This window comes from Bos grunniens, chromosome 11 (assembly GCF_055505025.1).
Source record: "Bos grunniens cultivar Pamir isolate PY7600 chromosome 11, Bosgru_T2T1.0, whole genome shotgun sequence".
Taxonomy (NCBI): Eukaryota; Metazoa; Chordata; class Mammalia; order Artiodactyla; family Bovidae; genus Bos; species Bos grunniens.
In genome coordinates, this window is record NC_141175.1 from 75,803,073 (window position 1) to 75,826,790 (window position 23,718).

At 39.1% G+C, this 23,718-nt stretch overlaps 2 protein-coding genes across 12 annotated transcripts in view; one reads left to right on the forward strand and one right to left on the reverse strand.

Moving 5' to 3' along the window:
• LOC147363331 (uncharacterized) overlaps positions 1-22,077 on the forward strand; it is a 342,275-nt gene extending 320,198 nt beyond the window's left edge. For 8 of the 10 annotated variants that reach the window (XR_015136976.1, XR_015136983.1, XR_015136981.1 and 5 more), the window contains 2 exons: positions 16,070-16,129; positions 17,380-17,537. Coding sequence is in view for 3 of the 10 variants with exons in the window: in XM_086327054.1 (XP_086183180.1) it covers positions 16,070-16,129; position 17,380 (61 nt within the window). In the remaining 7 variants the exon portion in view is untranslated. Of the gene's footprint in view, positions 1-16,069; positions 16,130-17,379; positions 17,538-19,441; positions 20,002-21,360 lie in introns of those variants that run through there. The other 2 variants (XM_086327055.1, XM_086327056.1) reach the window with 2 other exon arrangements.
• Positions 1-23,718, reverse strand: part of LOC147363332 (uncharacterized) — a 791,043-nt gene that overhangs the window by 9,087 nt on the left and 758,238 nt on the right. Inside the window, exon 7 of one of the 2 annotated variants that reach the window (XM_086327061.1) lies at positions 17,759-18,348. The exons of the other annotated variant lie outside the window; for it this stretch is intronic. The gene's annotated coding sequence lies outside the window, so the exon portion shown is untranslated. Of the gene's footprint in view, positions 1-17,758; positions 18,349-23,718 lie in introns of those variants that run through there. 2 annotated transcript variants of the gene reach the window in all.

Here is a 23,718-nt window from a genome sequence, read left to right on the forward strand (position 1 = left end):
TCCTTGAAGTTGGTTTTAGGAATAAAATAAAAAGCCATTGGGTTCTATCCTCATGAGAATAGAGAAATTCTAATTTCTCTATTGAGAATGAGAAATCATTCTAATGAGAAATGATTAATGAGAAATCAACGTGAGTGTTGAGAATGTTAATTTTTGTTGTCTCTCCTTGTAAAAACCTATTGATGATAAAAAGTGTAAAGATTGTTATGGGCTGAATGTTTGTGCTCCCTCCAGATTCACATTTGAAATCTTAATCCCCACCCCCTGCCATGTGATCTTATTAGAAGATGGACTCTGTGGGAAGTGATAAGGTCATAAGTATGGGAGCCTCCTATGGGGGATTGGTGTCCCCAGAGAGCGTTCTCACCCTTTCCACCATAGGAGGATGCAAAGAGCAAAGATCCAGAAGGGGAACCAGCCATACTGACATTCTGATCTTGGACTTCAACCCTTCACAACTGTGAGAAGTAAATTTCTGTTGTATACAAGTCACCCAGTCCACGGTACTTTGTTAGAACAACCTGGACTGACAAAGACAAGAACATTACAATTTACTGCCCATCTTAGTTCAGACTATGATTTTAAAAATAACATAGAATGAATGGCTTAAATAACAAGAATTTATTTCTCATAGTCAGGAGGCTGGGGATTCTAAGATCAAGGAGATGCTGGCATATTCAGTGTCTCTTGAGAGCCTGCTTTCTAGGTCACAGACAAGTGTCTTCTATTTGGCTGGTCCTCATGTGGCCCCTGTGATCTCTTTTATGAGGGCACTAATCACATTGAAGAGGGGTCCACCCTATTGACCTTATTACATCACAAAGCCCAATATCCTAACACTATCGCATTGGGAATTAAGTTTTCACCATATGAATCCTGGGAGAACACAAATATAGCAATGCTCAGTATTTTTCACCCTGAGTCTCTAATATTGAAAGGAAATCTGAAACTCTGTAGAGTTCTTCTCAGAGACTAACCTGAGAAGGTTGCCACCACCAGTCTTTCTAGACTTAATCTTAGGACACAAGCAGATCTATGCAATACATAAGAGACTAAAAAGAAGTTTGCATGTCAACCAACTCTAGCCCCATCCATCTGACTGTCACACACATGTACTCATGTACACACTCATACAGAAGTGATCCACTATTGTATGGAAACAGCTGCAGTTCAAGCTGGTAAAACATTCCACTGAGCACCTTCTACACAGATTAAACCTTTGTTTGCCTATGCTCTGAAGCTGATAAAGAAGAACGCTTAGATGAACTAAATAATAAAGAGATCTCATTATTATCAATTAATTCTGCACATATAAGGATAAAAAGGCCTTCCTCCCATAAAATTGTAATGCTGATTACCTTTCTCTGGTCTCTTTAAATCCAATCACTTAGCTCAATTCATCAGCATTTAAATACAAGGAGGATGGTTTCATAAATCGAGACAACACAATTCAGTGCCTTGACACACTGCATTTGCTATCAATTATGTTAGTCATAATCTCAAGTATTAGAGAAGGATTGGTATATTAACTTAAATACTGCTCAAGGGACTGTGCTGCGTTCACAAATTTGTTATTATATTTTAAGTTTTTATGTTGCTCATTGTACTTCATTAAGCTGAGAAAGAGAATCAGAGGTGTGGATACTGTACATGCTCTCGCCTCTGCATATTGCCCATTATTTTCTTGTAATTAATTTCTGTTTATTTATCGGAGTATAGATGGTTTACAATGTTGTGTTAGTTCCAGGTGTACAGCAAAATGACTCAGTTATACATATACATATATCCATTTTTAGATTTTTTTTCCCATGTAGGTCTTACAAAGTATTATGTAGAGTTCCCTATGCTATACAGTAAGTCCTTAATATCTATTTCTATATAATAGTATGAATAGGTCAATCCCAATCTCCCAATTTATCCCTCCCCCCATCCCCAGGCCCTGGTAACTGTAAGTTTCCTACATTCATGACTCTACTTTTGTTTTGTAAATGAGTTCATTTGCACCCTTTTTTAAGATTCCACATATAAGCAATATCATATGATTTCTCTTTCTCTGTCTGACTTACTTCACTCAGTATGACAATCTCTAGGTCCATCCATATTGCTGCAAATGACATTATTTTGTTATTTTTTATGACTTTGTAGCATTTCATTGCATACATGTACATCTTCTTTATCCTTTCCTCCATCAGTGGACATTTATGTTGCTTCCATGTCCTGGCTCTTGTAAATAGTGCTGCAATAAACATTGTGATGCATGTATCTTTTTGAATTATGGTTTTCTCTGAATATATACCCAGGAGTAGGATTGCTGGATCATATGGTAGTTCTATTTTTAGTTTTTTAAGGTACCTCCATACTGTTCTTCATGGTGACTATACCAATTTATATTCCCACCAACAATGTAGGAGGGTTTCCTTTTCTCCACATCCTCTCCAGCATTTATTGTTCATAAAATTTTTTGATGGTGGCCATTCTGACCAATGTGAGATGATATCTCATTGAAGCTTTGATTTGCATTTCTCTAATAATAAGTGATGTTGAGCATCTATTCATGTGCTTTTTGGCCATCTGTATGTCTTCTTTGGAGAAATGTACATTTAGATCTTTGCACATTTTTGATTGGCTTTTTAATATATATATATATATATATATATATTTAGCTTCATGAGCTATTTGTATATTTTGGAGATTAATCCTTTTTGATTGCTCACTATTTAAAATCCTATTTTACCAATCCTTATATGATCTCTGATCTTGATATATCCTAGGTCTGTTTTGCTTTGTTTTCAGAGACTTATTTAAATAGAGTTATACCATCTATCACATGTAATGGTGTGACTGAGAAAATTCATGAGAGTCTTAAACAAGTTATTTCTCTGAGTCTAAGTCTCTCCATATATAAAATAATAACAACACTCACCTCCATGGATTATTATGAGAACTAGATAGCCATTGAACTTTCTTCTCTCTTTCCCTCACCTGAGGTTACCCTAGAAGTGTCCATGTAAGAATCAAGAATGTGTTTTAGTTATAAATTCATTTTTCCTTATGTTATCTTTCTTTTTTTTACAGAGATCATTTTCATGAAAAATAAAATATCATGAAAAATGACAAATCTTCCACAATTGCATCACTCATAACATATATTTATTCATTCACTCAACAAATATTTATTAAGGATCCATTATGTGCTAGGAATGGTTCTAAATTTTAAAATTAGAGCACTAAATGAAACACAAAAATCCTTGCCCTTAGGAATAGCTTTCATTTTTCGTCTCCTTTGCATTTCTCTTCTACATATACAAATGTGATATGTGGATGCAGTAACCGTAGTCATGTTTTGTACTCTGCTTCTTTCATTTATTATTAGATCTTTAAAATATTCCATGTTGCTGAAGTCTGTAATTTTCATGTCAAAACAGTATTGCTTGGAGTTGATACACAATAATTTAATTGCCCAGTCCTCTAATGTTGGAAATTTAGCCCCAGTACCCATCCCCAAGGTGCAATGAGCATCCATGTAAATTTACCTGTTTCTACTGAATTGCTTTATATAAATACATCATGGTGGGATTACTGTGTCAAAGTCTAAGAACTGTATTATATCATTTAGGTAAAAGTAAGAAATAAAGTCCAACTCATTATTCTCTGGTGGATTCTTTCTACATAGTTTGAAGATAGTATACAACTTAGTACTCGAAAGTGTGAAACATACATGGAGTTCTATAGGAATTCAAACTACATTAGTTAAGATAGGAAGAAACAGGGAGACAGATTTTAGCTATAGAGCTCTTAAAATCAAAAAAGATGAGATTTCCAAAGTGGAAGGTGTGTGGCCCAGTGTGGCAGAAGAACCAGTGGAGACAGAGTGGGTTGAGGTTATGCAAAGGTCACAAGTGAAGACTGGATAAATTTGAACATGATCTAATAAATAGTGGAGAATCATTATTTCAGCAGTAGAATGGCACAAAGAAAGAAGTGTTATATAATCGGTAAAGGAATACTATCTTGCTCTAGGGAAGCTGAGGAACCTGGATACTACATTTCATTTTACTGAGCTTTTACATTTGTTATTAAACCCCAAAGCTTCCTCTCACTGTTCTTCAAGGCATGAGGAATGTAAAAACCCTAAAGCAGGATCAAGCCCAATGGGGAATATTCTAAATGGGATGTGCTCGGTCAGCACAGCACGCCTGACCCTCCAATGAGGAAGACACAGAATCAATAATCCCCAGAGAGGGAGGGACAGTTCTGTATGGTAGAAAAGTTCTTCCAGCTCGTGAACTAGCCAAAAAAAATTCTTTCCATTCCAGGTAATTAGGCTTCTACTCATTAAGTGAGGCAGCATTAATAATCGGTTAACATTTCAGCCCAAAGGTCAGAGTATAGATAAGGGAATTTTGCTTTTTTGGAGTATCTTTTCCTGGTCTTCAAATCAAAGGTTATTAAAATCAAAAGACTGGGCAATCCCTGAAGAATGGAACCCAGTTCCCTTTAGAGGACTTGGGTATGGTAGTGATTAGATACTGTTCAGGCTGATTGTTTCCAATTATTTGGAGTGGGGGGGGGTGGGGAAGACTCCACTTAGGCAGAAAATATCCTGAGGACAGGGCTTCACTTTAAATGTGCTTTGCTTCCCTGGTGGCTCAGACAGTAAAGCGTCTGCCTGCAATGTGGGAGACCCGGGTTCGATTCCTGGGTCAGGAAGATCCCCTGGAGAAGGAAATGGCAATCCACTCCAGCACTCTTGCCTGGAAAATCCCATGGACGGAGGAGCCTGATAGGCTACAGTCCATGGGGTCGCAAAGAGTCGGATACGACTGAGCGACTTCATTTTCTTTCACTTTGTCCTAACTGTGGAACAGTGCCTGGATTGGTACCTGCCACATAGTACCTATTCAACAAGGTTTGACTAACAAATGAATGAACCATATATACTAGGTGCCCATTAAATATTTGGTGATTACCTATTTGTTCAGTTTACAAGTTTTCTGTACCTGAATCTTTTTGACTAAAACTTAGTAAGGGAGAAAACTTTTCCCTCCATTACAGTGAGAGGAGCTTGAGAGAGGAAGAGTAAAGGAAAGGAAAAGAAAGTGTAGATTTCACCATAGGATAATGTGTCAGATGGGCCTGTATTACTCTCAGCTGTTGTAAGACCATTTCCCAAAGCTATAAACTACCATAGGGAGATGTGAAGATGTCACTGTTTTGTTCAATGTTCCATTATCAAAGGCTAGTGCAGTAACTAGCACATACAACACATTCATGCATATTTGATGAGTAAATGATTGAAAGAAGGGAATATGGTTCTTCCTCCAGGGATTTCATAGTGAGGGTAGGAGACAGAACCCCACAGGAGAATTACGGAAACTTAGAAAACTTCCACAGCCTAGGACTCCATTAGTGGTCAACTCTCATGAATGCTCAATCAGTCATGAATCCATCTACAGAGCCATTTCCCATACTTCAGTCTCCATAAGGATACCTTGAGAAACTATGGGGTTGATTTCTAACTTTCTATTTCTATGCAGGTATAGGCAGAGTGGGAGAGATTTGAAAACAAAAAAACAAATAGAAGATCATATATGACTCTCTAGTTGGAGAAATAATACATATAACCATAAAATAATGAGAGGCTAAGAATATAAATGCAAAAATTCCCCTATTGAAACCTTTTCTTCTTAGATAATTGCCTTGAAAAACATGACCAGGGCTTGGGAATAAGCATCAAATTGGTGGGACATAAAGCTAGTTATAGCCTTAGAAGCTCTCGTTTTGCAAAATTATCTTGCAAGTATAGCATATCCTAGGTACCCAAACCAGATGGCATAAGATTTGCTACCTTAAATATGCAGCCCACATGTCCACTGAATTGTGTAAGGGGCTAACTGGGAACATTAGATAACAACCCAAGCAACATAAACAACCCTGAAGTCATAGAAAACCAAAAGAAAATATATAGCTTTCTAAAGATTTTAAATGTTTAAAGCCCCTTAAGAAATACAGCATATGCAAAATAAATATAAGAAATGTTGAATTGGCATTGGATTAACATACTATAATGCAGCAGTAGCAAATGAATCCCTTGGTATCTGAATAATTAAGAGCCAGGATAGGATTTATAATCTAGGGCAACTAATAATACACAGAGCTGTAAATGCTGGTCTAGCATTAAGAATTCAGCACAACAGTATTGATGTCTTACTGTGGAGGTCTATGTATTTTTCTGCTCTATTTTAGGATAGGAGAGTACATGGATAGGTGAATCTGAGATCTATATTTATAATTCCACTTCTATTTGATATCACAGTTTGCATTAGAACAATATCAGACATTTAAAAAGGTTATCTGCATTTCTCATTCTTAGCATTTAACACTTTTAAAAGCAGCTTGTAAGATATCACTCCAGGTTCGTCATATCTTCTCTCACCAGTTAGTTACTGAATTCATTCATTCATTCCACAAACATCTGTTGAGTACCTACTAAGTGTAAAATGCTGTGCTAGGCTTTGGATCTGTGAAATGACTGAGAGATACTCCATCCCGGTGGAAGTTTATGGTCTTTGGAAAGTCATTTAGTTATGAGTAGTGATGAGGAAAAATGTTAGCTTGTTTAGATAATGGCACATCCTTTGGATACAGCATGAAGGACGTGTAGCAAATTAAACTGGAAAAATAATTACTCATTTTCCTGTTAATAGAAGATCAATGGAGAAATAAGTGATTTTGCACTGAGGTGTGTGAGAAATGACCAGGTTACAGTTTTAAATGATAACCTTGAAAACCGTAGAGAGGACAGCTTGGAAAAGGAAGGGACTGAAGACAGAAAATTAGGGAAAATTCTGAAATTTTCCAAGGATACTGAGTGTTTAAGGCTGCAAAAGTGGCAACAGAGAAAAATATTTGAGAGGCATTGTTGAGGCAGAATCGATAGTTGTATCAAATTACTGTGGAATTAGTAAATTAGATTAGGGATTATGACTAAAGATATGAATTAATAATATTATAAATAAAAACATAAAGTGTGTGTGGGGGAAGCCAGGGCTGAACTTAGAGAATGCCCTAAGAGTTAAGAGACCAAGAAAAGAAAAAAGAGCCACTGAAGAACCATGATTGATACTGTGCTTTAGTACAAGTAAACAGTGAAAGCAAGTACAGGAGATTAAGTTCAAGAATTGCTTATTATTTAAAACTGGAAGAGATCTTCCAAAGCATCTAGTCTAATTCTGTAGCTTTGAAGATTAGAAAGACAACCTGCCCAATGTATTTGCCTATTTAGTGGCACAGCTGAGACTTAAATTCAATGTTTTGACTCCACAGCCAGTTTTCTTTCCATTGTATTTACATCTTTCTGATTACTTATGTGTTAATATCAGCTTTCTATCAGATCTTTCTCTTGTGCCATATTTATATCTCCTGGAGGTCAGCTTCTAATTTAATACCAGCTTTTCTTAACATATTCTAGACAGCCTTGAACTGGGATTTGGGAAATCTTACTTCAAGATTCCCTTGTGGCTCAGCTGGTAAAGAATCCACCTGCAATGCGGGACACCTGGGTTCGATCCCTAGGTTGGGAAGATCCCCTGGAGAAGGGAAAGGCTACCCACTCCAGTATTCTGGCCTAGAGAATTCCATGGACTGTATAGTCCATGGGGTCGCAAAGAGTCAGACACGACTGAAAGACTTTCACTTCACTTCACTTCGAGATATGTCACACTGGACATTTTCCTGAATATCTCTGCAGCTTTGTTCTGTAGCTGTTAAATTAATGATTGGTCTAAATGACTTTTTACTGTCAATTTTTATCTCTGGGATCGTAGCTATCCAGTGGTATACTGATTAGCAACCCATTACAAGATGTGTTCCAACCTATGTGAAGACAGATCACTGAGTAATGGTCCACTGGAAAATGAAAAGCAACTCCAGGCCTCTTACAGCTCTGGAGGACTATTAATGCGGACCTTAGAAATACTGATCAACTACAGCTGGGGAGTGGACTTCCCTTGTGGCTCAGCTGGTAAAGAATCCACCTGCAATGTGGGAGACCTGGGTTCAATCCCTGGGTTGGGAAGATCCCCTGGAGAAGGGAAAGGCTACCCACTCCAGTATTCTGGCCTGGAGAATTCCATGGACTGTATAGTCCATGGAGTCTCCGACTGAGCGACTTTCACTTTCACAGCTGGGGAGCAGTCTGTATAGCTTTTGCTGCGGTAGTCATTTCTTTTCACATGATCCTGACATTAGACGTAAGTTACTCTGCCATGGCTGCTATTTTCCTATTTTTATGACTTTTGGGGAAAAAAACTGACTAAGTTAGACTTTCTGCATGTTCTCAAAAATCTGTGATAACGCTCAGAGCTGCAACACTGCACCAATTTCTTAATCATAACATGTTATTTAAAAAGAGCTTGCATTTTGCAGAGATATCACACAATGCTGATCTTCCTTGAAAGAGAAAGAATCTGATCCACCTATATCTGACTGACTGATTTGTCAAAGAATGCAGAAAGTTTCCTTTGCCTACCTTCTCAATCCACCTAGGTCATCTCTAAGTGTCCCTTCCAGTTGATGACATACCAGAGAAAAGCAGAGTTTTAAAAAAATCCCTAGAACAGCTGTTGTAGTAAAGAAGACTTTTAATGATGTTTTGACATTTTCTGGAATGAATGCTTTGGTAATACAAATTGAGAAAGTGCTCAGGAAAGGATATGGCTAGTTTTAGCTCTCTGTATGTGAACTGCCAGTAACTTTTTTCCACTAATATAATTACACATAATATAAAGAAAGTAATACATTTAATACATTTAAAAATATAGCACATTTTTTCCTGTATGGTATTCTCCAACTTTTGAGGTCCTAAGCTGAATATATAAACCTGTGCCTAGGGAGTATCTGTTCCATTAAAAATGGTTGCAATGGACTAAATATATGAACACTGACATTTTAAAATATATGTATAGAATTGGATTACAGAGTGAAAAGGAGATTCCACCCCCACCCCTGGAGATTTTTTAAAGTAGAATAAGTACTCATCTTTCTAGAATTATTTAGTCATCTTCTCACCTGAAGGCTGGCAGAACTGTTTGACCTTCAACAATTTATTATGACCTTTGAAGTTTATGATTGCTTATTATTCCACTGTTATTTATGTAAAGTAGGTTTCAAATGTCCCTTAAAAACACATTCCTTAGATGTAAATGTTTGTGTTTGAGGCCTTGGAGTAGACAGGGACATACAGAATCTTCTGCAGTATGAAAGAGTCAGGGCAATGCTGCTGAAGCATGGCACAGTGGTGCCATTAGGGAGAACCAATGCCTTAGCAGTTCGCTCTTATTCCCAATTTGATAAATGGTAATGAGCATCTGCTAGTCTCCAGTGTATGGGAACCTATTTGTAGTGATTACAGCCAGGAAGAACTTAGTGTTTGTTGTGGGGAAGAGTTTCCATACGTACATCATGAGTATTCAGCCATGTATGTGCACATATACACACACACCTTAAACCCTAGATAATAATAACTGAATCTGTTCAGGGTCCAGTTGTTTATAGCTAAGTCTAGTAGAGATGTCTATTGATGTAGTGGCTTCCTATCTGAGAAGGCCTTATCGTTTCCTCTCAGACAGTGCCGCTCCAGCCAATTCTAGATGCAGCCCTTGGCAGACAGTGCCTACTGCAAGCTGATGTTCTCTGGCTCTGTCTCCTGCTGCCCAGGTGCTGTGTTCCCTGCTTGGCTGCCAGAGTACCCCGAGGTGTGTTTAACTCTCTGCACTGTTGACCACAGTGGTACCCTGGCATCCAAATCTCTCCTCTCTTGCTGCAACATGTGAGGGAAAGCCATGACTTAATAATCGCCAGTTTCCATCATGGCAGACAGTGCTTGACATGAGCCAGTTGCCTTGAGAGCGAGGTGATTATCTTGGCTGGAATTTAATAGCTACAGGTGTTAACACCTGCTGCACAGTTAATGCCTGTCTCCATGACTGCTGTTTACTCTCTTATTGAAACAGGTCATTTAGTGCTTGAGTCAATGGAAACAAGGTCTTTGGCCTTAATTTGCCTTCAATAATAGGCTAACAAAAACCAGCCCAACAGAATGAACACGTGACCCCTTTGGCTTGCCCTTTCAGAGAAGAGGTGTACATGAAAGTTTGAGACTAACCTTAAAAAAGTTCATATTTCAAAAACTGGAACAGTTTAAATTGTCAAAGGTGAAGCATGACTAGCCCTTTAAAGTCTGGTATTCTGAAATAGAATAGCCGTGGCCTTTCATTTCTCATCATGGCTGCTGCCATTGTTTGGTTTTACTTGTGATTAAATTGATATGAAAGTTTCTAATAAGTATTTTGGCATGGAATGCCATGGATCTTCATAAATAGTGGTTGAATGAATGAAACTAGTTTTTGCTCACCAGATTGAACATTACTGCAAGACCGAACTCTTCTTGGTCTGCATATTTTAGAGCCTAGCTCAGGGGTCCCATCTTCTGAGAAGGCTTTCCCTTTAATATTGCTTATGGTATATTTCCATAGTACTTTCTTATTTCCTTATTACTACTTAACCTGTGGTCCATAGACCATCAGCATCCACATTAGCTGGGATGAGTACAAATGCAGGCTCTTGGCACCATCTCCAACCTATTGGACCAGAATCTATATTTTTAAAAAACCCAGAAATGTATATCTGCATTACCTTTTCAGAAACAATGATATAACATGTTTCCATTTCACGGTGCAATTAATTGTATATATGTCTGGCTTCTCCAGGGAATGAAAACTCCTTGAAATCAGGTCTTTGTTCATTTGGAATTAGCAGTCTGGTTTGCTGGAGGGCAGAAGCTGGCTTATTCCATTCTCTTTTCACAATATGAATATGGCACAGAACAGTACCAAAGACCCTTGGTCCATGCCTTTTGACTAGCTATACTTTCAGTTAGATGCAACTGCTTTAGAAACTGTGTTTCTTCTAGGCTTCTAGCATTCAGTAAATAATTGTTTCAATGCATGAAATTTGTCCCCCCAACTTGAAAGAATGAATACCTCTCCCAAGCAAATCTAATTTAACCAGGTATGTGTAACTCATCAACAGATGTAGTGCCTTATGTTGCTATTACATTTAGAGTCATTATGGCAGAACCTGGAAACTCCTAGTCCTATACAAACTGATGTTTGAAGCTCTTTGGTGGCATGCTTTCTTATTACTTTGGAAAGGACTTTTCTTTGCTACCCTTCCAGGCCCTATCTTTACTCTGTTGACAAATGGAAATGTTACAAAGCCTAAGGGTAGAAAAAGCATCACCAACGTTTGCTTGTTACCAGTAACATATTACAGTTTTAATGATTTCTATCTGCTTAGTTTAAAGCATGTGCTAGCACTCGACACTGGATTGAGTGCAAAAAATGGTCTTCTCTGTTTTAACACAAGCAATCTGATTGTGTGTATAGTTTGGACCAGTGGCAGAACAGGGGTGGACGTGAAATCAGAGTATGTGTATACCTACAGAAAGAGAGTCAGAGAAGCTGGAGCAAGCTGGAGGGAGAAATCAAGCATGATAATAAGAGCATGCAAGTAAACAGGTAGATGAGAAATGCACCAGCCTTCGTGGGAACATTGGTGTGAATCCTGGCTGTTATCTGCTAGCTGCAGATACCAGGGCATTTCAAAAAAAAAAATCCCCTGTATTAAAAACAATTTTACCTAACATATGGAAACCTCAGGTTTGCCATCCATAAAATGGATATCTTAATTCTATTCATAGTCACCACGTACTTACGTAGACTGTCCTCTGTGCAGGGAACCTGCTTACAGGTGACTGTGGCCCTATACTTGTCAGGATACACAGCACAAGTCTTTCTCTGCTTGGAGGAAAAGGTAGTTTTTCCTCATGAACACAAAAGTAACATGTAGGCTAGCTCATATGGTGGCCTTACTCATACGATTTCTTACAAGTGTTAAAAAAAAGATGGTATATAAAATTATGAAAGAATTCTTGGCATTCACTAAATATTTTGCCAGTTTTCCAGTCCTTGTTTTGCCTTTCTTTGATTAAAAATTCTATTCTCCAGATCTGACTTTCTCACCCAAGAACCAACACTGCCTACTGTTTGTGAGCTCACATCCTTCCAGCTCTGCCCCCAGGGTGTTCATCTCTCCCCTTAGTTTCAGTGCAAAAAAAATCTCTGGAAGGGCATCTGACAGACCTGTCCAGAGTCACTGGTCTAGAATGGTGACACTTTCCTCACTGTAACCATGTGAGGAGCAGGGAGGGGTACAGAATCCAAAGGAGAGCATTTTGTTGTTCCTCCCCCAGAAAGATGAGTGGTATGAGGAGGAGAGAAAAATCAACCTTTCACCACAATTCTTATACATTTTGAGAACTTGTAGTATGCTGAGACTTTGATAACGCTGATGAAATACAGAGACCTAAGAGGTAAAATTTGTTGGAAAATATAGAATACACATGATTTCAGAACCACTATATCCAGATGAGTCAGCCAATACAAAATAAGAATTCTAGCATTGCTCTTGATGGAAATCATTTCTCCTGTCTGGGTCATTTTCTTACCTGAAACATGAGACTCAGAAGGGGCCATTGTTGACTGGTCAAGAAGGACAAGTAGGCATCATCTAAGACAGAGACGAGACTTCCATTCTCCACTCCTCTGACACTCATGTTGACTTCTTCTGGTGCATGTTTATTTTTTTTTTCCTCCAATGTTTTACTGTTTTCTTTAATTCATATTGTGTTAAATGAAAAATGCTGACTTACATTGTTGCAAGTACATGTCAGAAAACAGAAGTTACCTGGAAAACATTTGAGGTAACTGCTAATTGCATTAGTTTGCTAATTAGCACTTTCTTTGTCACTGACTACAATGCCAAGATTGGATTTCCCACTGGGAAATAGAAATAAAGCAAAAATTAAGAAAGTAGAATGTTAGTTGCTAGGAGGATGTCAAGAACAAAGATAAATGAAAAGTGTGGATATCATGCTAATATTTGAAGGAGGGGAGACCGGCGAGGAAACAAGCATACCTATGTCCAAAATCGCAGCAGTTGTAGCTTTTTCATTAAACAGTGCTGGTTCTATTTGACTGCAGAGCCACGTGAAACTGACGGTGCCTTAGGAGTCAATTTATATCTGAAAAAAGGTGGTGTAGTGAGCAGAGGAATGGGCTAAGCAAGGACTGTGATTACTCTGGAGGTTCTAATCATAAGGACAGAAGAAAAGCAAGTTTTGTAACCAATGGACTAAATATGGTTGGGCTAAAATGGAACATTTATCAGACACAATAAGGTATTGCCCAGAGCTCTACTTGATTGGCCTTGGAATTTAATGTCACAAGCAGACACAGTTCCTTGAAATACACTACAATAATCACACCAGTTAGAGGTCGGTAAATCCAGATGGGGTATACATGCTCTCTATCTTCCCATTGCCATGGAATCAGTAAGGAGAGATGAAATATACAATGTATCTGGCTTTTTGCTTTTGTAGGAAGGAGTGACACCTACAACAGATGTATAGAGATCCTGCTCCTGTTATCTAACGCGTTGCGGGTTTTGCTTGTTTAGTGTTTCAGTCATCTAATTTCTTTTACTTCATTTATCCTCTTCTTGAGTTATCACTACAGAACAAGCCACAGAGTTTGCTGATTTCCTTCATTTCTTGTCATGATTGCTAAGCAGACCATCCAGTGGTTTGGTGCACTGGGGACACAGAGTTGGGATGAGGGGTGACCTGCACTCTTGTGGTCTCACATTCCAGAGAGTCAAAGAATCACTAGGAGACTGTGCAGTGTGCCCTGTAAGAATGTAGTAGAGCAAATATATTTGAAGCTTATTGGAAAAGAAAGAGAGAGGGGGGCAGGGAAGAGAGAAAGGAGGAAGGAACCAATCAGCCTATTGAGGTAAATTGTAGCATCAGGACTGAAGAATAAGAACCTGATAATGGGAATTAAGGCCACAAGGGTGGAACGCCAGTGGGATCTAAGATGAACATGCCTCTCCAGAGCAGACATACCTGCACTGACATGGCATGATGCACAACTTAGAAATCTCAGATACTAGAATTCTAGTGTCTTAGAATTCTCAGACACTAGAATTAGTCTGCTTTTATTCAGGAACTGGCCTCGTGCATGAGGCTTATTATGGGAAAGGCTATTCTGAAGCTGCCAAATTGACCTTCTGTAGTCTTAGCTGTGTCACTAGAAACAGATGGGCTTCCCGAGTGGTGTTAATGGTAAAGAATCTGCCTGCCAATGCAGGAGATGTAAGAGACACAGGTTTGATCCTTGGGGTGGGAAGATCCCCCAGAGAAGGTCATGGAAACCCACTCCAGTATTCTTGCCTGGAGAATCCCACAGACAGAGGAGCCTGGAGGGCTACAGTACATGAGGTCACAGAGAGTCAGACATGACTGAAGCGACTTAGCACCAAGAAACAGAAAGACCATGTGGAGCGCGGTCCCTGTGCTGGCCTGACCATTTATCACCCCTTCCTCATGTGGGTACCCTTGGCAATAGGCCTTCTTTTTTCAAAAAATATTTTTGTTTGCACCAGGCCTTAGCTGTGACATACAGCATCTTCTGTCTTCAGTGCAGCATGTGGGATCTAGTTCACTGTCTAGTTGTAGCATATGGGATCTACCAATGACCCAGGTCTCCTGTATTGGGAATGTGGAATTTTAGCCACTGGACTACAAGGAAAGTCAGCAATAGGCCTTCTTGTCCTATCAAAGCAGAATACACATAGTGCTGAACAATGGAAAACATATCATTTCTATTCACGGAACCAGTTATATAGTATTGAAAGGTAAATAAGGCCAATAAGTAAACATAGACTTGAAATTATATTTTTAAGCTTTACATTCATAGGCAATTTCTATTTCTCTTTCCAACCCTATTTACTTACTTCCTTGCACAAATCCCTAACTTTAGCCAAACTGGCATATCTAGTTTTGTATTTTCCAACCTCATACTTGGTGCATGTCATACTACTCAGGTTCATTTCTCCACTTCCTCCACCCACAGTGTTCATTCTGATGGTCTTTCTGCAGCTGCTGCTGCTTATTCTCTAAGTCATGTCTGACTCTTTGCTACCCCATGGACTGTAGCCTGCCAGGCTCCTCTGTGCATGGGATTTCCCAGACAAGAATACTGCAGTGGGTTGCCATTTCCTTCTCCAGGGGATCTTTCTGACTCAGGGATCAAACCTGTGTCTTCTGCTTGGCAGGCGGATTCTTTCCTACTGAGCTGTTCTATAATGTGGAGAAAAAATGGTTGTGAAAGTTTAGATTCACTCTTGATAGTGAAATTCTGTAGTTGAAAATCCAAAAGGGGTGACATTATTAAATTTTGTTATCCCCTGGTAGTTTAATTTTGTGTGTGTGTGTGGGGGGTGTTCTTTATTGAGTTTTGAACATTCCCTGGTAGAAAGAATTTGTTAACTGGACACTCACCAAGGCTTCAAAATATGTAACTTTGTTGTTGTCATCAATAACAGGAACAAATGACTCATGAAAGTTAATCACAGGCATTAAGGAGAATTAAAATATGTATCTGCAATCAGGGGTTCAGATTCAAGGTGAAGCAAGCAAGAGGTCTTACTGATAATAACAGGAGTCTCCTTTTTCTATGTGCTAGGAAAACATATTTCTCTGGCATTCTGAGATGACTGACAATTTTCAATAGTATCCTGAAATGATCCAGATGTACATCTCCTGGGGAACTGTTTGATCAAATGGTTCCATCATGAGATTATTTCTCAGGAAGATCACCAGATATTACCTCCCACAGGTACCGGCAGGCCTAATTCAAATTTGTATCAGGAAAAGCAGCCAAACCACTTGGTAAATTTGAAGGACAAAGAGGAGACTTCCCTGCAGGCAAAAACATTTCTCCAAGTCCATCAAAGCTTTTACAATAGAATTTTTGAGTACTACAGAGTCCCACAAGATACACATTAAATATCCCCAGAAATACTAATGCCACAGACCACCATTAGTGAAAATTTCAGAGAAATCTTTGTGTTTCTCACCCGCTATGTTTTTTTCTTTCTTTGACAGCTTTATTATTGCGGTATACCTTACATACAATAATCTTCACATATTAAAATGTGCAATTTGGTAAGTTTTTTTTTTTTTTAAAGAAACAACTATAATCAAGATAGTGAACAGCTCTGTTGTTCCCTGAAGTTTTGAATATATCTGAAGTTCCTGGGTCCTATCCCTCCCTGTCATCTTTCTGCTAGGTATCTATTGCTCTGCTTTCTTTAGTGATAGATTTAGTTTGCATTGCATATAGAGCTTTATATAATTGGAATGGAATCATAAATTATGTAATATTTCATGTCTGGCTTCTTTTACTCAATATAATTATTTTGAGAGATTCAGCCATGTTGAATGTATTAGTATTTCATGTTTTTTTTGTTTATTGGCCATACAAATATCATTGAACATGTAGTTTCCAGAGTCTGGCTATTAGAAATAAATTGGATATGAACGTTTGTGTTCAGGTTTTTAAGTGGGCATATGATTTATTTTCTTTTGAGCAAATACCAAGGAGTAGAATGCTTACTCCATTTGGTAGGTGTGCAAGAAACTGCCAAGTTATTTTCTACAGTGTTTCTACCATTTTACAAAAACACCAGTATTTGTGGGTTTCAGTTCCTCCCTGTTCTCACCAACACTTGGTATAAACAGACTATTTAATTTTTTAGCATTCAGCAAGCATGTAGTGGGAAGGCACTGCGTTTGCATTTTCCTAATGACTTATGATATTGAGAATCTTTCTGTGCTTGTTGGCCATCTGTGTGTCTTCTTTGGTGAACAATCTGTTCAAATAGTTTGCCCATTTTTTAACTGGGTTTTAAAATTATTATTGGTTTTGAGATTTTTAAACATCCTACACTGAAGTCCCTTTTCAGTTACGTTTTTCAAATATTATTAAATCTGTCTGTATTGGGAACCCTTTGCCAACCATGTTCCATACAAACTCAAAAGCTGAAAACTTGCTAAAAGCCAATGTTTCTTTTGCAAGTAACTAAAGATAAAGAGGATTTTAAACCTATTAGTACTGAGTGAACTAGTCTTATTTCTAAGTCTCAGAGTAAAGCTTTTTTCCTATAGTGTAGTGATTATGAGCAGTTTTGCTGCTGAACTGAAAATCACTCAGCTACATCCTAACTATGTAATCTTAGATATATTTTTAACTTCTCTATGACTGTTTTGTAAAATGTGCTCATAGTAGTAGCTGCCTCATGTTGATAGTGTAGGGGTTACATGTATGTGTGTAAATAAGGCATACAGGGAATGCTTAATACCTGGTCTCTGCCATTTAATAAACTCATTATTCTTCTTCACCCATTTCTCCCTAGATCCTATCTGTTACAAGACCTCATTTAACATGGCCAGCCTCTCAGGCTAATGTCTTACCCTTGGACGAATGCACTTCAGAAGCCATAGTCTGTCAGAAGGAAGAAAATATGTTCTTGAGGCTCGAGTTTCAAGAAACCATATGAAGAAGTTGGTAGAACTCTATAGCCGGATAGTGCCAAGAGAAGCTTCTCATAAAGATCAGGATATTTGGGCATAGAAGAAGGAAGGGTATGCCATAGTTATAGTTCATCTTCCATCAAGATAGTTTATTTAAATTCATCAGTTTGCTCCCATAGCTGGATCCTGACACTAAATTTAGTTTAACTTAAGGATCTCTGAAATAAAAGTATGCCATTCAAAGTTGAAAATGAACACATTCATAGGGAACATAACTTTTATCTTCATAAGATTAAAACAGAAATGCTCCCCAAATACCTGCTGACTGATTTTTTTTCTCAAGAGAAAAATCCAAATTGGCCAACTGATGGTTGATGGAAGCCAGACTTTCAGGAACTTCACTCTCAGAGAATGTGATGATTCACCTTGGTTTGAGCCCAAATAATGATTCTGAAATACTTTCCCACCCCTCAAACCAACGCCCCCCCTCCACACACACAAAAGGAATAAGTATGAGAAGGGGATAATGGATTTGAGGTGAGCTAGGCTGGGTACCATCGGAGAAGGCAATGGCACCCCACTCCAGTACTCTTGCCTGGAAAATCCCATGGATGGAGGAGCCAGGTAGGCTGCAGTCCATGGGGTCACTAGGAGTCTGACACGACTGAGCGACTTCACTTTCACTTTTGACTTTCATGCACTGGAGAAGGGAATGGCAACCCACTCCAGTGTTCTTGCCTGGAGAATCCCAGGGACGGGGGAGCCTGGTGGGCTGCCGTCTCTGGAGTCGCACAGAGTTGACATGACTGAAGTGACTTAGCAGGAGCAGCAGCAACAGCAGGCTGGGTACCCTATGGATGGATATGAGAAAATATGAGTTTTACTTTTGGGAAAGCAGCAGGAAACACTTCTAATAGTCAAATGAGCTTTGTGCTGGCATCAGGAAATACTTAAAAGTATGTCATCCCTATAGACTGTGAATTGGGTAAGGACTGAAGACCATGGCCATTTTTTCAGCACTTTGTTTCCAGTGCCTACTATAGTGTTTATTATATAACAGAAGCTCGAGAAATATATAAAATGTGTATTTTCAAATGGTTCAACTTCATCCTTCCCTTTCCACAATGCAAAATTAAGCTTACTAAGTTTTCTTTCTCTTTCAAAACCTTAACAGTTTAGACGAGGTATGATTTGAGGGAAAGTTTCATTTGTTCTGAAACAAATACAACCTCCTTTCCTCTCCTGGACTTAAACATTGCCGGGGTTAATGAGTCTGCCTTCAGGAACCCACCTGTTCACATATATCACCAGGGCTGTAACTGTGTACTTAGAGACCTATTAATAAGCATGCTCTAGACCAGGAAGAGAACAATTAAGCTTTAAGACTCTTCTTGACTGTTCTTTACTCTTTTGATTCCACTTCTTTTCTCCTCAAAGGCCAGTTACTGAGAGTAACAGAGGCTAACATTCAGAAATGGTGACTAATTGGGAAGGTGCTGAGATGGGAATAGCTGTCATTGGCAGATTTTAAAAGGGACTTTGAAATAAAACTCATTTTTTGGGGGCAAGACAAGAAAAACTTGAGCATAAAGTTTTCTCTGTCCTTTGACTTCCTCTTTCCACACACTATGTTTTATGTGTCTGCATTATGTATTGACCAAACCTCACCCATCAGCAAAAATACCTGCTTAACAATGAAGAACAACATTCTCCTAGCATGGATAAGACAATTCCTTAAAGGATAATATTGCTTCTTGACTTGTAAAAGGCTGCTGAGATCTGGAGAATGTAAACTGTCAATAATATGCCATTTAATGTGTAGACCTCTGTGTCAAATAACTTATGTAACTCTGCCTTGACTTCTAACAGGTAGAACAGTTCTCAGTTTTATGAGTGCTCATCCTGTTTATAACCCTCAAATTTTTCTTTCCATTTCTTCCTTAGATTGACTGATTAATTTTCCTTGACATATGCTTGGTATAGCTGGCAGGGTATCTGACACTCTGGCTAGAAGACACCTGGAGTCTGCCTGAAACTGGTGCTTGGTACCAGCATGGGCCCAGTGAGCCCCACCAGCTTTCTGGTAGTCCTCAGATGTTCCTGTGAGTTCTTCTGATATTCAAATCTCAATTTTGGGTGATGATCCTAAAAATTTTATTTGAGCTGGTTTTCACTTAATACTTAAGAGTCTTAAGGGGCACTGGTGCATTTCCTAGGCAGGACCTAAGGGATCTGGGCAAGAAGTCCAGGGAAACACAGGGGGCTAAACTTATGTTAAATTTGTCTTAAATAAAAGAAAAAATAAGTTGATGTATGATCTGAACAAAACTTTTGCTAGTGAAATGAAAGACTGATTTATTTAGATCCAAAGAATAAAGCAAGGAGATCCAACCAGTCCATCCTAAAGGAAATCAGTCCTCAAATTCATTGGAAGGACTGATGCTAACGCTGAAACTCCAATACTTTGGCCACCTGATGCGAAGAACTAACTCATTTGAAAAGACTCTGATGCTGGGAAAGATTGAAGGCGGGAGGAGAAGGGGATGACAGAGGATGAGATGGTTGGATGGTGTCACTGACTCAATGGACATGAGTTTGAGTAAGCTCCGGGAGTTGGTGATGGTCAGGGAAGCCTGGCATGCTGCAGTCCATGGCGTTGCAAAGAGTGACCTGACTGAGCGACTGAACTGAACTGAAAGAATAAAGGGACATTTTGCTCCTTCTGGACACAAGATATTTCTCAGGCATAACCTTATGGAATAAGGTTATTCCATAACCTTATAAAAGTGCCTAAGAATTAATCCTCATGGCAAGCAGTAGTCCTATATGGGGAAAACCCATTACGACCATTAAGTAAGTAATGCTTGGATGGGGAGGTACAACAGAAGCTGATAATCGGGCTCTCTGAGTAATGTGATGGTTTAGGCTGTCATAGGGAGAACCTTGGTGAAACTCTTGGACATAAACAGAACCTTGTGTGCACCAGAACCAAGGAGAAAGGAGCAGTGACCCCACAAGAGACTGATCCAGACTTGCCCATGAGTGTCCAGGAGTCTCTGGCAGAGGCGTGGGTTGGCAGTGGCCTGCTGCAGGGTTGGAGGCACTGAGTGTAGCAGTGTGTGCATGCGACCTTTTGAAGGAGGTTGCCATTATCTCCATTACCTCCACCATAGTTTGAAAGTGAAAAGTGAAGTCGTTTAGTCATGTCCAACTCTTTGCACCCTCATGGACTGTAGCTTACCAGGATCCACCATCCATGGGAATTTTCCAGGCAAGATTTCTGGAGTGGATTGCCATTTCCTTCTCCAGGGGATCTTCCCAACCCAGGGATCAAACCCGGGTCTCCCGCATTGTAGACAGACACTTTACCGTCTGAGCCACCAGGGAAGGTGCTACCTTATTCTGAATAAGGTGCTTACAACATTTTTTATAACTGACTTTTTCACACATACCATCTGAGAATACACATGAATAGCTGTTAAATGGAGCAAACAAGCACCTAAGCTGCATTAATAAGAATGTTTTCTTCATTAAAAAGAAAGGTTGCAGAATGACTCTTGTCCTTACTTTCCAGAACCAAATCTACTTAGTGTTCACTAAGTATTAAGGAAAATTATTTGTCTACAATTAAAGTAAGAAGGCTTTTCTCTTTGTTCATGCTTCAAATATCTCTGTTAGTTCTTCAAAAGGAACCAGAGCCTTGAACACTCAGAATACATAAAATATTTCTGTGTAATCTTTTTTGATTAGAACTGTTCAGTCAATATAAAAAGGCAGTTGAGAAATATTTAACTAAAACTACCAAAATATTCAGCCATATATTTAAAAATTCTAACTATTAATTCAACTCATTAATCTCCTAGAGCCAGACATCCTGGAATGTGAAGTCAAGTGGGCCTTAGGAAGCATCAATATGAACAAAGCTAGTGGAGGTGATGGAATTCCAGTTGAGCTATTTCAAATCCTAAAAGATGGTGCTGTGAAAGTGCTGCACTCAATATGCCAGCAAATTTGGAGAACTCAGCAGTGGCCACAGGACTGGAAAAGGTCAGTTTTCATTCCAACCCCAAAGAAAGGCAATGCCAAAGAATGCTCAAACTACCACACAATTGCACTCATCTCACATGCTCAAAGCAAAGCAATGCTCAAAATTCTCCAAGCCAGGCTTCAGTAGTACATGAACTTGAACTTCCAGATGTTCAAGCTGGATTTAGAAAAGGCAGAGGAATGAGAGATCAAATTGCCTACATCATTGGAGCATCAAAAAAGTGAGAGAGAATTCCAGAAAAACATCTACTTTTGCTTTATTGACTATGCCAAAACCTTTGACTGTGTGGATCACAGCAAACTGTGGACAATTCTTAAAGAGATGGGAATACCAGAGCACCTGACCTACCTCTTGAGAAACCTATATGGAGGTCAGGAAGCAACAGTTAGAACTGGACATGGAACAACAGACTGGTTCCAAATCAGGAAATGAGTATGTCAAGGCTATATATTGTCACCCTTCTTATTTAATTTATATGCAGAGTACATCATGCTAAATGCTGGGCCGGTTGAAGCACAAGCTAGAATCAAGATTGCTGGGAGAAATATCAATAATCCCAGATATGTAGATGACACCACCCTTATGGAAGAAAGCTAAGAAGAACTAAAGAGCCTCTTGATGAAAGTGAAAGAGGACAGTGTAAAACTGGCTTAAAACTCAACATTCAGAAAACGAAGATCATGGCATCTGGTCCCATCAGTTCACGGCAAATGGATTGGGAAACAATGGAAACAGTGGCAGACTTTATTTTTGTGGCTCCAAAATCACTGCAGATGGTGACCACAGCCATGAAATTAAAAGACTCCTGCTCCTTGGAAGAAAGTTATGACCAACTTAGACAGTACATTAAAAAGCAGAGTCATTACTTTGCCAACAAAGGTCTGTCTAGTCAAAGCTGTGGTTTTTCCAGTAATCATGTATGGATGTGAGAGTTGGACTATAAAGAAAATGGAGCACCAAAGAATTGATGCCTTTGAACTGTGGTGTTGGAGAAGACTCTTGAGAGTCCCTTGGACTGCAAGGAGATCCAACCAGTCCATCCTAAAGGAAATAAGTCCTGAATATTCATTGGAAGGACTGATGCTGCTGAAACTCCCAATACTTTGGCCACCTGATGCAAAGAACTGACTCATTAGAAAAGACCCTGATGCTGGGCAAGATTGAAGGTGAGAGGAGAAGGGGACGACAGAGGATGAGATGGTTAGGTGGCATCACCGACTTGATGGACATTAGTTTGAGTAAGCTATGGGAGTTGGCTATGGACAGAGAAGCCTGGTGTGCTGCAGTCCATGGGGTCGCAGAGTCGAACACGACTGAGTGACTGAACTGAACTGAAGGCAAACCAAACCATATGAAAGACGCTGAAGCAACCCAATGATAAATCCTTGGGTTGCTAGACTCAAAAGTAGCACATATGCACCATACCACACTGTCCTCAGAAAATATAATAATGCTACAAATTGATACTGGGAAATTGTGCCTCAAATGGCTCCTGTGTAAAGTCACCTATGGAAATACAGGCTGGGTTTATGTATGTTTACAAGTAGTTAATTGGGGAGTATAGAAAATCAGGCTCTGAAATGACCGAGTTGGGGTGCTTTGACACTCGAAGACAAGGCTGAGTGAACAAGTAAAGCTGGCAGTCTTCTGGATCTGTTCCCACAGGGTCTCCTGGAAACAAGTTAAGAGTTTTTCTCTTTTCTAAAATTAGATTAGCAGTAAAAAAAATATTTGTAGGGCTATATCCATGTTGGTGGGGGGGCACTTCGTGGGTACCCCAAACGATAAAGAATCTGCTCGCAATGTGGGAGACCTGGGTTCGATCCCTGGGTTGGGAAGAAGGGAGAAGGGCATGGCAACCAACTTCAGTATTCTTGCCTGGAGCATTCCATGGATAGAGGAGTCTGGCAGGCTATAGTCCATGAGGTCGCAAAGAGTCAGACACAACTGACTGACTAACATAAATATCTATAGATATTTTAAATTTGAGAAATATCTAAGTTGTTAAAATTTTAGAGAGTCTCATCCTAAACTAACATACCTATTTTAATTGGTCTTTGGCAGCCCCCAAAGGCTTCCAAAAGTCCAAAATAATCTTATCGAAAGATTTGTTGTAGAAGGCTTATGAAAGAGTAATGATATAAAAGGTACCTAAAATTTTACTGTGCCCCTC